The sequence below is a fragment of the Watersipora subatra genome, chromosome 4 (assembly GCF_963576615.1).
Source record: "Watersipora subatra chromosome 4, tzWatSuba1.1, whole genome shotgun sequence".
In the NCBI taxonomy this organism is placed as follows: Eukaryota; Metazoa; Bryozoa; class Gymnolaemata; order Cheilostomatida; family Watersiporidae; genus Watersipora; species Watersipora subatra.
Genome location: NC_088711.1, coordinates 27,083,108 through 27,098,108, shown reverse-complemented (window position 1 = coordinate 27,098,108; position 15,001 = coordinate 27,083,108). Strand labels below are relative to the sequence as shown.

The 15,001-nt window shown below is 34.2% G+C and overlaps 1 protein-coding gene across 1 annotated transcript; it reads left to right on the top strand.

The window, feature by feature from the left end:
* Positions 1-575: 575 nt before the first annotated feature.
* Positions 576-13,026, top strand: LOC137394646 (uncharacterized). Its single transcript, XM_068081403.1, has 5 exons — positions 576-603; positions 2,044-2,792; positions 6,068-6,263; positions 7,785-7,921; positions 12,548-13,026. Exons 2-5 carry the CDS (start codon positions 2,190-2,192, stop codon positions 12,620-12,622), a joined length of 1,011 nt encoding a protein of 336 aa, XP_067937504.1. The 5' UTR covers positions 576-603; positions 2,044-2,189; the 3' UTR covers positions 12,623-13,026.
* The last annotated feature ends 1,975 nt before the right edge of the window (positions 13,027-15,001 follow it).

Here is a 15,001-nt window from a genome sequence, read left to right as displayed (position 1 = left end):
CTTGTTTTTTTATTCTTCCGATCTTCTTTCACCTAAATTTAATTATGGTCTGCATTCACGAGGATGATGAGGTGATTACTTTCCTGGACTTTGTTATCGATACCAACACATTTCGAAAAATAGGTGGCAAGTCCTAAATTAACGTATAAATAATATATTACTTAAAAATACTTATTAAAAATATATTATTTTGTAAAAAGTGTGTTAAGGTTTGTAAAACCTTGTGAATGTGTATTGTAAATAAAAGTATAATGACGACAGAATCATAAAAAGACCGTTTATGACGTTCGGTATCCGTGATCGATTCTATTTATCCATCAGGCGATTCGATTTATACAATTTCTCTTCTCTGGCTAATTTGCTGAAATTCTGAAAACCACTGCGCAGCATGGAAACGTACAATCCCCTCGACTTCGGAGGGGGGCTGCTTCGCAGTACTGCGCACCATGGAAACATAGTGAATGTGTGTTATTTTTATTATGGTTCGAAATGCTATGGGTACCCCATGAGAAAGCTTCTTTCTATGGTGGGTTCATAGGCCAAGTAAAGACCACGTGCGTCGCTTTTGAAATCCTCAGGTTTGGTCGCGGAATTTTTTTAGAGGTACTAATGTTGATTGCTCCTTTTAGCAGTGTCCCATGCGTTTCACATGGTTATTTATTGATGTTGGTATATTTTTTTGATAAAAAGCACTTTTAAAGTAATTTCTTTATTATGCTAAACTAAATTAAGTAGTGTAAACGTGGGAAAGGACGCGGGACCGAAAACGAGGAATAGTGTCATATATATATGAGCAATTTTTATTGTGGCAATCAATAATCATATTTTTCAACATGTTTTCCACAAGGTACCATGGAATTGCTGATAAAAGTTGATATACTATAACTGCATGCATCGTAGTGTGGAAAGCCTGATAGATACCATTGATTCGTACAATGAGCGTAAAATAATAAAATATAGTACAAGAGATGCACCAGTTGTACGGAAGGTTTTACGAGATTTTGTTTTCAGTTTTGACATTTTTTTTGGGCTACTTCGACGCCTTATTCAGTTTAGTTTGAACTGTAAAATTTGGTGAAGTCTGGTTCTTGTGTGACCTGGAGTCGTTTGCCTTTTGATGTAAAAATAATTCCATTTTAGCAACTGCCGTATTTATAAATATTGGTAATAGCTTCTTATGAACTATGAGAATTATCTTATCATGGAGTATGGGAATGATACTTGTTTACTATGCAAGACCGAACAACTCCATCCATCGAAGAACAGTTTAGGCAAATCATACTATCACTCATTCCTTTTTAGGTTTTCCTTGTTTATGTTCTGTTGTTCATTTTGTTGCATGTTGTATATCACGTTATTTTATAAGATTATACCGCTTTAATCATACTCGTGTGCCTTAACACTCTCACAGACCACTTTTCTAGATCTTGTCTTCTATAAAATTTTTGTTTGTCTATTTGATTGCTACAACTTCTTGCTAATTTAGTTGTTTTCTGATCAATCAGGAACCCAGTTCTTATAACCCCTTGAGGCCTAGTCTTGATTTTTCAGTTCTAGGCCCCATTCTCACTATAGTCAGTTTCTTTGAATACCTAAATTTTTTATCTGACTTCACTTAAAGTGTGAGCTTTAGACAACAGTATTGACCTTCAAAGCATGGCTACTGATTTGCTTTTATTTATGTACTTTTATAAAAGTGTACGTATGATCAACATTATGATATCAGGGTTATGATATTACTCATTAATCAACATATGATATCAGGGTTGTAATTGTGGGTTATGTGCTGCAATAAATTACCTGTGCATGTCTACGATTAGCAACATTACCAAATATTCATTTATATATAACACACGGCTTTGAGGTCTAGTGTGCATTCTTTTTTATGGTTTGTTTGTAGCATAAAAGGCAGGCGGACAGTGCCAAGAGTTTATTTGGGCTGTAAGCTATAGTTCGGTGAGACAATTGTTTAGTTGAAGAAAAATAGCTTTTAAAGGAAATTCAATAGTGGCTGTAATCTGTTGATTGGTCCTCCTTTGACAGGCACTTGCGAAGATTCAAAGAGTTAAAGAAAATAAATGTATTTGAAAATATACCCTGGCTACTCATGTAGATGACACCGAACTCAGAACTTATCTTTAGCCTTAATCATATTGATATCAGATGGTACAGCCGTCTTAGGAGATGTCATGGCAAGTGCATCTTTAGATGTACTTGCATCCATTATTAGCGATCACCACTACTCTCACCTTCCCGTGGACTGGATCAAAAGCTCTATAGATGTTTTATCAAATTCATCTAATGATATTCGGCCATCTGACGTACAATGTGGTACCCAACATATAAATGACAAATTGACAGAATCATCAAATGTCTTACAAGAATGCTATGTAGAATTAGATATCAACAACAACTGCAATATTCACACTAAAGAGAATGTTCGTGCCTCAAAAACCACCTCCATATTGAAATCACCAAATTCTCGACTAAAAGCGGTGTTAAGATCCAAACGCGTCACATTTGAAGATGCTCAAGAGGTACATCCAACACAAAAGTACGAGGAGAAAAAACTTGAAACACCACATACGCAGTCATCAAATAACCACACTGTTGATACAGCAAAGGGGTTGCCCAAACAGGATGTCACACACAGTTCTTTAGACCAGCTTCTGCGAGAGTCTTATGCCTACGCAATCGACCACTCTTGGGATGAAAATGAAATCAAGATTCATGAAACTGAAGCATGTATAAAAGTCTTACACAACTCTCAAAGTAACAAGCATATTCTACAGGTGGGCCAATACTAGCAGAGTTGACTAACAACACTAAAGACTGTTTTTATATTATGAATATCTCAACCACTTAGTCTAACTTTTCTGCTTTCGAGTATCATATTTCATCAAGTAGCCACCATTATTTATCTTTAAGGTTGACTTGCAACAAAATTCACATTACAGTTATTTGATATTAAAAGGTTCACCATGTCTTACTCTGCTGTGTTGTAGGTACAAAATATGTGGAAATGTGATTACAAGCTCTTATAAGCTCAAAATGAACAGTTAATTGCAGCCATCACGAAAACGCCGTAGGTTGGAATCCCTTTATTTCGATGACCTACTCAACGTGGTTATTGATTTGACACGTGATGTTATCACGTGAAATGAAAGGCCAATAAAAGGCTCAATGTAAAATTTCTCGTAGCACTAGTTTATGACAAACACTTTGGGTTCTACCGGAAAGCCCATATCAAATATAGATGCTTGCTACTTTACAGTTTCATTTCAGCTTGGTCTAATCATCTAGTCATAATCTGATCATGTGACCCATAGTTCCTTCCAAATGGCGCGAACAATTTCTGCAGCATTTTTCAACTATCACAGGTGACCAACAGACTCATCTTTATCAGACGATGATATGCACTCCTTCGAGCTAAGGTTAAAAAATTAAACTAATTTTTAAGCTAGGTTTTGAGATATCAGTGCTCAAAGTGACAGCATTACAATGATGATGAAATAGACGCGTAAGGACAATGGACATGGTTTTATTGAATGCGTGAAATATATTTGAAAATCTTTTGACGAATGAGGTTGCATGAAAGTGTAAACAAAAGCACATCGTGTTCAACTACGTCCCATTTGAGCCGTTTTAGAAAGGAATTCCATCCCACGGCGTTTTCGTGATGGCTGCGATTAACTGTTGGTTTTTGAGCTTTTAAGGGCTTGTTATCACATTTCTACATATTTTGCACCTACAACACAGCAGAGTAAGACATGGTGAACCTTTTAATACAAAATAACATTAATGTGAATTTTGGTTCAAGTCAACCTTTAACATGTTGATTACTCAGGCAAGAAATAAAAAGGTTTTTAGCCTTGCAACAGTTTGTCATGATTTAAAAAAATTAACATTCAATGTCAGCATTTCTAAACATTCAAAATATGTTACTATAATCTAGATGTATCAATAAAAATGAGCATCAAATATGTTTTGTTAAAGGTTGACTTGCAACAAAATTCACATTACAGTTATATGATATGAAAAGATTCACCATGTCTTACTCTGTTGTAGGTGCAAAATATGTGGAAATGTGATTACAAGCTTTTAAAAGCTAAAAAACGAACAGTTAATCGCAGCCACACGAGACCGCTGTAGTTTGGATTCTCTTTCCAAAACGGCTCAAATGTGACGTAGTTGTGGTAGATGGTTTCTGTTTACACTTTCATGCAACCTTATTCGTTAAAATATTTTCACAAATATACTTCACGCATTCAATAAAACCATGTCGATTGTCCTTATGCGTCTATTTTATCGTCATTGTAATCCTGTCACTTTTAGCAATGATATTTTATAATTTACCGTAAAAATTCGTTAAATTTTTTAGCCTTAGCTTGAAGGAGTACATATCATTGTCTGATAATCATGATGAGCCTGTTGGTCACTTGTGATAATCGAAAAGTGCTGCAAAAATTATTTTCGCAGCATTGGTTCCTATGATCAGATTACGACTTGACGATTAGTTCAAGCCGAAACAAAACTGTAAAGTAGCGAGCATCTATATTTGATACGGGGTCTTCGGTAAAACCTGAAGTGTTTGTCATAAACTAGTGCTACGATAAGTTTTATATTGAGCTTTTTATTGGCCTTTCAATTCACGTGAGAACACCACATGACAAAACAATAAATAAATTTCATGACTACGTCAGAGAAATAAAGAGATTCCAATCTACGGCGACTTTTCGTTTTTGAGCTTTTAAGAGCTTGTAATCACATTTACACATATTTGGCACCTACAACACAACAGAGTAAGACATGGTGAATCTTTTAATACCAAATAACTGTAATGTGAATTTTGTTGCAAGTCACCCTTTAAGTATAGTGGTATATGAAAATTTCAATAAACAGTATTTTGTAGGAGCTCACAAACAACATTAGCATTTTGTTATAAATATAACTTTCGATTTTATTGTATTCATGTTCGATCGTTGCTGACTTTGTTCATCATATGGAGTTGGCCTATGCGCTAAAGAAGTAAGAGACATAAATATCGATTTTGCAACTATATTGAAAAAAGTTTTTTGATAAGAACATATTCATTCCTATTTCAAAACAAGAGTAATGAAAATGTCGCAACATTAAATAAAGAAAACTAAAAATTATTTTAGCTGTTTTCCAAGCTGACATCCCAAGTTAATGCATATTTTAATAATTAGTTTATTAATATTTTTGTAGTGATTACCTTGTGCTTAACTTTATTATCTTTGGTATAAATCAAAAGTTAACAAAGTCATTTCCCTTAACCCATTTTCATTCCTTTGAAGCCTATGGGCAGATGGTCCTAAGCTTTTTTTATATTTTTAACCTCATTAACCAAATTACACCTTCATTTGTGAATAAACAACTACTCACCCAATTTCCCAAGCCCGATGCAACAAGTGGCACTGCATACCATCGACTTTGCAGTAGAAGTTCTTTTGACCTTTTAAACTCTGGATAGTTTATGGATTCTTCTTCCTTACACAATATTTTCTTACATTATTCATATACTCAACAACACTTTTTCCTAATTTGTAAGAATATCGAATATAATATTGAAGAGATTGAATATTTTCGGTTTTGCTCCAATCACAAGAACCACTGCTACGTAATAAGGAGTGCTAATTGGGATTTGCTATCACAAAATGTGTGCTAGCCACCGTGCATTTTGATGATATAACAAACCGTAAGCAGACATGGTCCTATGCAATCACATCGTTTGTGTCCACTTTTTTATTAGTCTAAAAGACTTCTTTGTTGACACTTCGTTGTAACCTCCTTTAGCCTAAATCTTATATTGAGAAATTCCTCTCCTGTGATAGATTTGATTCTTGGGTTCGGGGTGAAACCACAAAGGTTTTCAGTTATTGAATATGTAGGGAGCATAGGGTGAGCTACAGTATATCAGTTCCATGTGAAGTCATGTCATCTGCTTGAACTATATTCTTTTTGCAAATAAGTCATAATAATTACTTGCCAGAGGGTCACTTTTATTATCCTACCTTTTCAATAAAACGTCAGTTTTAATTTAAAGTCACCTCCGGAATACAACGATGTGAAACTCAACTCGGATGATATCACTCGCATCAAAGAGCTATTTCCTCCTGACAACTATCAGCCACCAAAGAATGAGGCGCGGGACATGCAGTGTATTAGAGGCTGCCCAGTTGATGGACCTGTACCGTTGAAAACACTTCGCTGTGTATCTAATCACACAGTTCTCAAGGATGGTATATGTTTAGCCTGATTGTCTTTCAAATAGCTATGGCTTAAAGTATGGAAGTATCATTTGTTTTCTGGTTTTGTAAATACCAAAACCTAAAATTCTAGGTACTTTAACTCAAGCACTCAATTATCGCTATAATTCAACCACTTCTACACTTGCAAATCATCGCATCTTTAAAGTTGTCTTTCTTTTAGTTGACAAAAAAAATTATAATTTCAAGGCATGTTCATACAGTATTAGGTAATTTTTTAAAAGGTGTCAAAATTTTAAACCCACTAAAATCTGTGCCACACCGACATTGATGATTGTGATTAATAATTGTGGTAATCGTGATGATAACACGCGATATATAGCAGAAATATAACACGCGATATATAGCAGAAATATAACACACGATATATAGCAGAAATATAACACGCGATATATAGCAGAAATATAACACTCGATATATAGCAGAAATATAACACGCGATATATATCAGAAATATAACACTCGATATATAGCAGAAATATAACACTCGATATATAGCAGAAATAAATCAATATCTAAAACCGTTGTTCTTAAACTAGTATACATTTTCAATTTGCTTTAGGTTTCAGATGACCTTATTTATTCATGTTTAATTTGGTTTTTTCATTATTATTTTGTGAGCAGAGTTCGTTCATCTTTGCATTTACCTGTTCCATAATCAATTCCGTTTCATAATAAAACAACAAAATGGAACAAACATGCATATATTACAAATCGTTGCTATAAGTGCATGCTAGCTTACATTTCGATTTCTTCAGACCAGCTTCAAAAATTTCACCTTAAGACTACTTTGGTTTACTGCCTCTGCTTCAATGAAACTTGTGTAAAAAGCTGCCTGCTTGCACATATTGGTGATTCGTTGCTTACTTGCTCAACAAATGCAATCATGTCTGTATTTATGATGCTCCGCAACGCCACTTACACCATGGTGTAGCCTGTCATCTTATGTCTTACCATTGCTGAGCTGTTTCCATCTGTGCCTGATAATTTAGTCTAATTTTATTGCTCATGCATTCCTATTAAGTTTTTTCAATGCAGCAACCCATTTAAAATTGTGGAATGTGGCAAATGTTATGTTTGTCTACTGAAACACAGTTTGAAATACAAAACTTGTTAGTGATCACAGGCGAAGCCTATGCTATTTTGTGCCCTTTTGGTTTATGAAGTAAGGATGATGATTACCAGAGTTTAGCATATAATACAAAAAAAATTACTTAAATCCATATATTGTAATAGAACCGTCTTGTTATAGCTCATATTTGCTGTTACAAATATCTCTTTAAATTGGACATCAATATTGTAAGTGCTATGATTCGCCATATCAATGTCCATAGACAAATGTATTCAATAGAATTGAATAATTTAATGAAGATAAATTATTCCTGTTTAACATAGTTATAGGGATGATACTATTAAGTGACATTTTTGTTTTGGGACTATCTGGTTGTCAGACATTATTGTATGAGCAAAGATCTTCTAGTGTGTGCACTTTTAGCTGGAGGTACATTTCAATCTAACGGAGACTGTTTCTCTGCTAATACTGTCAACTACCTCCCTGAGCCCAGCATCTGGACTCCCCGGCATGCTCTCATGAACACTGCACCCTGTATCTCATCTCCTGGCATTTTTCAGGTAATCAACCAAAATTTATAAATATGTGTCCTATTCCACAGTGAAAGTTTTGTGTTATGGATCTGCTCCCTCATACCATGAATCAATTTTACTTTTTGCTACAGTTTTGTAGAAAGTATATACTATATACTTTTCATGAATATAGTATATTTTGACTAAAAAGAAATTTTCTGCGCAAAAACTTTTTTATTACCCATGCAGTGTCGGGCAGTCACCTAGTGCCTGTATAATGACGAGTTATACAATTAAATTTTGCTCGTGTATTACATAATATTTAAACATTGATTAAACATAATAAAAACACATAAGAGGATAAATATGCTACTTTATTTTCAAAACTAGCGGTGCTACCCGAGGTTGTCCGGGTTATAAAAAGTCTTTGGACAGAAAATTGGTCTGTATTTAACATATAACAACATTTGCCATTTTAACTTTCAAACTACATATCATGAGAGAAGTGGTTTGTATAATTGAAATAAATTAAGAGAAAAAATAAAAACAACTGTAAAGGTTTTCAAACTTTGTCAAACAACTGTAACTTTCAAACTTGATATCATGAGAAAAAATTTTTGTGCAGGACAAATAAATTTAACAAAATAAAACTGTAAAGGTTTTCAAACAACTGTAAGTTTAAAATTTCATAACTTGAAACAAGTGTTTTGTTATAATAAATTAGAGGGAAAAATAAAACTGTAAAGGTGTTTAAATGTAAATGTGAAATCATTAGCAAGTAATGGCTAAATGTAGTCTGTTTTACTACGATTACAATCAAAAATTATTTGGTATACAATTATAGGCCTATGATTTCAGTTCGTTTCAGTGTTGGCATGTGAAAATCAGCATGTAGGCTAATATCGTAGGCTATAGACGTACATAGAGTGGTATAGAAACCCATAGTCATTCATAGTCATTAGTCTAATGCAATCACCTCCTGGTAAAATTCATCATCCCATGACCAAACACGAGCTAAGCGATTGGTTGGAAGGTTTATGATAAATGCATATGTGCACACAACTCCCGAAAAATTATCCGTTAACGACCGTTACCAAACCCTTGTACCGAAATCTCATCAACAAATTTAACAATTTTTGTGTAGAGTCGTTTAAGTATAATAATGATACAAAACACATATAAAAATATTTAAATATGTTACCAAGCCTTTGAAAAGTGTCGACAATATCCTAAAACTAACCCATCTTATCAGATTATACATAAATAGACAGATTAATTTGGCCAAAAATCGCGATAAAAACTTGACAAGCTTTTTCTATTCAAATTAAGACCGGCCAATGAAACGCCAATAAGGCCGTGCGACAAATACTATTAAGTTGTGCGCATTTCACGAGAAAAACGTGCACGTTTCACCAGTCTATAGCATTGTCTAATTGCCGAAGGTTTCTGTAATTAACGTAAAAGTACTGAAAAGTTATCGTTTCTTTTTTGCCGATTCTACGGGACTCTGACATTTTGGACACATATGACGAGTACTTTGGTATTCCAACTGATGTCCAAAGCAGTGAAAGTAAAGGAAATGACGATGATATTTTTCTAACGATTCTTACAATATTACCTATAAGATTATTACAATTTTTAATTGTAAGAATAATTATTCGATTTTATAAGATTTATAAGAATAATCATTCGAATTTACAAGATCGAAGTATATAGTGACCGATGGTGTGCAATATGCTACTATTATTATTTTTCTAAAGATTTTGTTGATGGTACTACGGCTGTGCTCAATATTGCGGTACTGCCAAGTCGTTTTTAATATCTGTAAAATTAAGTAATAAGCCTACATTTTCTTATAGATATACATCTATTTCTATGACAACCAGCTAAAATCTGTTTAGATTTTTAAATTCAGCATAATTCTTTAGATATAAATACCGAAATCTAGATAAATATCACAACTTCTTGATATTGGTTGCTACGACCAATGATATACAGCCCCAGCTACAGTATATATATAATTATATATATATGTATATTACGCAGCAACTTGCCATTTTACTTCTAATATTGCATTTCTCTTATTGCAGGGAGAGATATAAACATATAATATTTTCCTTTCATTATTGCTGTTTGTTGTACATAATAACACCCAGTACATTACAGCTACCATTGCAGTTCTCCTATTGCACTGCAGTGCCATTTGACTGCTAATATTGCATTTTTCAACCAGCAGTACCCTTTCTTTTTCCGTTATCACTTTGGTTGTGGGCTGTATGACAGGGGAATTTCTAGTTAAAAATAGTACCAAAATACTGTTAACCTTAGTAACTATAAGTACCTACAATGACTTTAGTGCATTTTGTGGTTATGATCTGTGGGCCCAAGATAATATAACATTACATTGTACTACGCGGAGAGTTTTTACCTTCGAGACAGACGTGTAACATAAGCGCTGAATCTAACTTAAATGACTTTAGCTTACTAAACACATGCTTGAAAGAAGTTTTAATATGTATTTTAGTAAACCTTAAACTTTTAACATTAATTTTATCATTGCAAAGTTTTTTTTCAACGGATACCAGATGTACAGTATAATGGATAACTCGCCGTGGTAAGTTCAGCGACGTATATCTTTTAAAAACGTATATAATCAGTACACAAATCGCCAAATTTCAAGGTAAATTATTGTCGATATCGTGGGGCGGATTAAATTTGCCCTAACAAAAAAACGAAGAAGCATCGTGTCTCATAAACTTAGGTCCCAAAATATTTCTTAACTCATTCGCAACCGACTAATTTCCAGGCGATTAGCCTCAAATACCGCTCATTTTTCAGAAAGTTGTCATAATTCAAATTACTACTACAAGAGACAGACTTGAGATAATTTACTCATTCAAGTTTCACAAGAACCAGCCAAGTCTCCTCTTTCAAATGCTATTACATTCATATGGACAATTTCCGACTTTGAAAAAATTGTTATTTGCTGAAACAAAGTTAGACTTGCACCATAAAATTTGCAAAATATATAAACTTTGATTAAAAATACTTATTTATCACATACAATACACAGTTATGAATATTATTTATACATCTACAGTGTCATGAACATGAAAATTATGAAACTCAAATTTCAAACTTTTCCTCGCGAGTATTATCCTTCAAACATACCATAGCAAATCTACATGCCAATATAGCTCAAATAACCTGTCATAAAAATGTTTCAAATTATAAAAATATGTTCAATAACTCTGTTCTTGACTTTTCAAACTTCATAGGCAGCTGTAAGGATCAATATGATCCTATCGAAATCGAATAATAACTTTAGTCTGACTACGGCTGACAGCCTAAAAAATGCGATTTTATTCGAGCATAACTATTCAAATTGGCAAAATTAAAAGGTAATAAAAACTTTGAAACATTAAAAATAATGTTTTGACTTGATTTATGCAGTCTTTTACTGTCTAACTACTTGGGAATCTGCATGTTTACTTCTGGAGTTGAAAAAAATTGATCGCGAACGATAAAATTTTAAGTCGCCATGATGATTTCCAGTTTAAGGAGATGTAAATATGGGTTTAGTATTTTGGTTATAACTTTTCTAGAGACATCATTGATGCATATTTGTATGTTTGTCTAATTGGCCAGACATTTTTCTTTATAACTAATTAAAATTTTCTTCTAAAATTTAAAAATAACGATACAAGGAGTAGATAAATTTCAGAAGCGAAATAACTCTCGTTGAGTGCCTAGCAACGCTATAAATACGCGAGTTAACTCGCTTCGGGTGCGAATGAGTTAACAGAGGCATCGTAACGCGTGGGTGCAAGGTTAAAATAATTAGCATGCGCATGGGACATGCGGTATATGAAAACGCTATTGATCAATATGCTGTTCCAGCTCAGCGGTAGAGCCCCCGGATAAGAACTTGCTGATGCATTCGTCGTGAGTTCAAATCCATTAAATTGCCGAAATTTTATATCAAGCTTTTAATAGCTATAGCTGGACATACTGAAAACAGACTTTGAGAAATATATATATATATGTAGATGCTGTCATAGCAATCAACATGGCTTACAATAATACTAGCAAGTATAGTAAACCCAGGTTCTTTAACAGTGCCTAGTGCGCGATGTAACTATAATTGTAACAACATAACATGTTAGCTATCTACTGTTTAATCAGCATAGAAAACAATTTGATAATGAGAGCTCTTCTCAGTTTTTAGGGGTGTATCATTTCCAGTTTAAATGAAGTCGTCTTCCCACAATTGTTTTTCTCAGTTGCACTGTATTTGTGTATTTGGCACAGTATCTCTTGTATGTATTTACTTCACATGTCGAGACAAATATTTGATCAGATTTTGCGTCGTATGTTGAAAAATCTGTATCCTGAAGTGATGGTAAGTTAAGATTTGACTGTATAGATCGATCTACACCAGCTTTTGACTGTAAAGTCAACTGTAACCTTCAGGTTTGTTATCAATTGTCAAATCACATAATTAAGCAATTATAAACACCCGATAATGTCATAGACCACTCTAGACAAAAGTCTGTGGGCCAATGGAATTAATTAAATTGAAGGATAACATTTTTCCTTGGTTTATGTGCAGAAGATGGCAGCTTGTATGCGGTGCCAGTTTAAACCACAGCCTTTATTATTTTGCTTTCATAGAACACTTACCAAAGTCAGTCTTGTGTGGAAGATTCAGATGTCACGAATACGGATGAAGAGACGGCCATCTACTAATGGAACCACATCTCATGTGTTAAGGTCAAAAAACTCCTACCAAGGAATTGCAAACTCATGGTATTACCGAAGAGAAGCGTTTGAGTTTTTAGCAAACGCAACACTTCCATTTTTGGTTGCCGGTTCTTGTGCTTCAGGAGCCCTAGTAATTCTCTGAGTGCTCGCAAAAAGCTTCTTTCATGACAAGAGGAGAAAACTCTAAGCATGTCATTGCAGGCACATTTAAATTTTTGTTCTATCTTAGTTTCGACCTTTGTTTGCTCATAAGTTTCTCATTAATTAGAGTATATTTTAATATTTCCACATTTGTGGCACAAGTTCTATTGCAAAGGGTTGTTTGCTTATTTATTTTAGTTTTTTATTTTAGTATTTTTGCCATCATGTCAACAAGCATTTTGTTGCTACTCAGTCTTTTTCATTTGTTTACAGATTAATCACATTTAAGCAAGCTCATCTCTCCCTGTCATTATGTCCATCCAGTTCAGTGTATGCATCTGTAGTTAGTAATCAAACCAGAAGCAAAAGTTACACTATCAGATACTGCCAGTTTATGTCACAAAGGGTGAAAATGCTTTTATGGTAAATTGCTCATAGCAAATTTTCCACGTACAGTTACGGACATAAAGATGTTTGTCTCTTTACAACTCAATCCATGCGATCTGCAACTGTAACAATGTTTATTTTTAAATACTATTGCTGAAACACGATCAATTCTATAAGGTCAGGCGTAGCTAAGCAGTCGGTCAAATTTATTGCGTAGATGCTTGAAATAAGCAAGGTAAATAAAGAAATGTTGATGATGTCACAGAAAAACTCGGTGGCGTTTACATAAACATTACCAAGTACTATCATGCATGTAAGAGTAAGCAACTCCAAATTGGTTTATTTGGAAATATATTTGTTCTATTTGGCTTTTAAGACAGTTTATTCACAATTCACAGGATTTATGTGGTTGCACACGAGAAAGTACCACTAGTGATATTATTTTGTTTCAGTTAATAAGTTTGCTTTAGATTTATTTGATTATTTTTGATTGGTTGTTAATTGTTAGCGGCTAGTGATAACCTCTGAAGATTGATAGTGTTGAGAGCTATGGTGAACGTTAGCAGAGCAGTGCATTTGAGAATAGATGATGGAAGTCAGTGGTCATATCTTTTATGTTATATCAGCAAACTGACAGCTGTCTTCTGCAGTTTAATTCGGGCTAAAAATAAGAAGAACAATGAAGCTGCAACACACGCAGCCCATTTAATTTCATCATGTACCCGCCATCACAGTAACCAGGATTTTGTAATACTGCTGTTACTATTGCGTTAAAAGAAGACCGAAAATCAACCATTAGTTAGTTAGTAATCCTTTATTTTGTTGATAACAAAATAACCAAAAGGCTCTATTTGCAGTCATATTATCAAATATGATATAACTTACTACTAGCGCTAGTCAATGAAAAGTTTATATTAGAACGAGTTCAACAAAAAGGAAAGTTTACTAGCTTGTTGTACATTTTGCAAAAAAAATTGAAGTATTACTTGGCTTAACCCTTAACTATCAGCCTCGAAACCAAGCACCCTTTTACTAGTGTGAGCGCTAAGCTGCCGGAAAAGGAAGCACAAAAGTGATTGTGAGAATGCTGAGGCTGCATCTTCTAAAACCAACAACACTGTCTTGCCTTTTTTGGTGCAAAACAGACTAAGCAGTTAATCAAAACAGACATTGATATTTGACCAGCGTTTTAGCCACAAAAGGATTATTAAAACCCTACAAAATACAAATAAAGCGTCGTCCACAAGCCTATGGATAGCTCGTGACGGGAGACCGGTAGCTGTGCTAGAAGATGCTGGCCTTACGGAGTTGTCGAAGATTGCAATTAGTGTTAATGACTTTGTTGCACCAGGTAGAACATCTTTTATAAAAAAAATAAAGTTTTTCTATGTAGCAAAAGGTGTTTGTGTCAAAAAAGCTTTCAGCAGCAGATAGTGTTATGCTATCAGTAGATTATGGAACTAGTGCTGTAAATCAAAGGTATTTAGATGTGAATGGAAAACTGGAAACTGAAATCAGTCACTTTCATGATTGGCCACTTGTTTGAGAAATGCATCAAAAATGATATTGACAGTCAGATTCTATCATTGGTTTATGATTGGAAACTTGTTGGAAGGCTTAAGTATTTGATCCTTGATAACGCATGCAATATTGTTGAAGAAATTTCTTTTCAAAACCCTTCTCACATGTCAGTATGGCTCACACATTTCAGCTGTCTATTAGGCATGGCCATAGCATTGATTAGTCAGGGATGTGTAGACCCGTCAGCAGATGTCGAATGAGCATTAGCCATTTCATATATTCCGCAGTGGGTACCGCTGAGTTGAAACCCACCAG

Bases quoted from the DNA above. Each gene is read 5' to 3' on its own strand.
- LOC137394646 (XM_068081403.1), top strand. From the start codon at position 2,190: ATGGCAAGTGCATCTTTAGATGTACTTGCATCCATTATTAGCGATCAC. The intron at 2,793-6,067 runs GTGGGCCAATAC...TTTAATTTAAAG, and splicing joins GTAACAAGCATATTCTACAG to TCACCTCCGGAATACAACGA. The intron at 6,264-7,784 runs GTATATGTTTAG...GTGCACTTTTAG, and splicing joins TCACACAGTTCTCAAGGATG to CTGGAGGTACATTTCAATCT.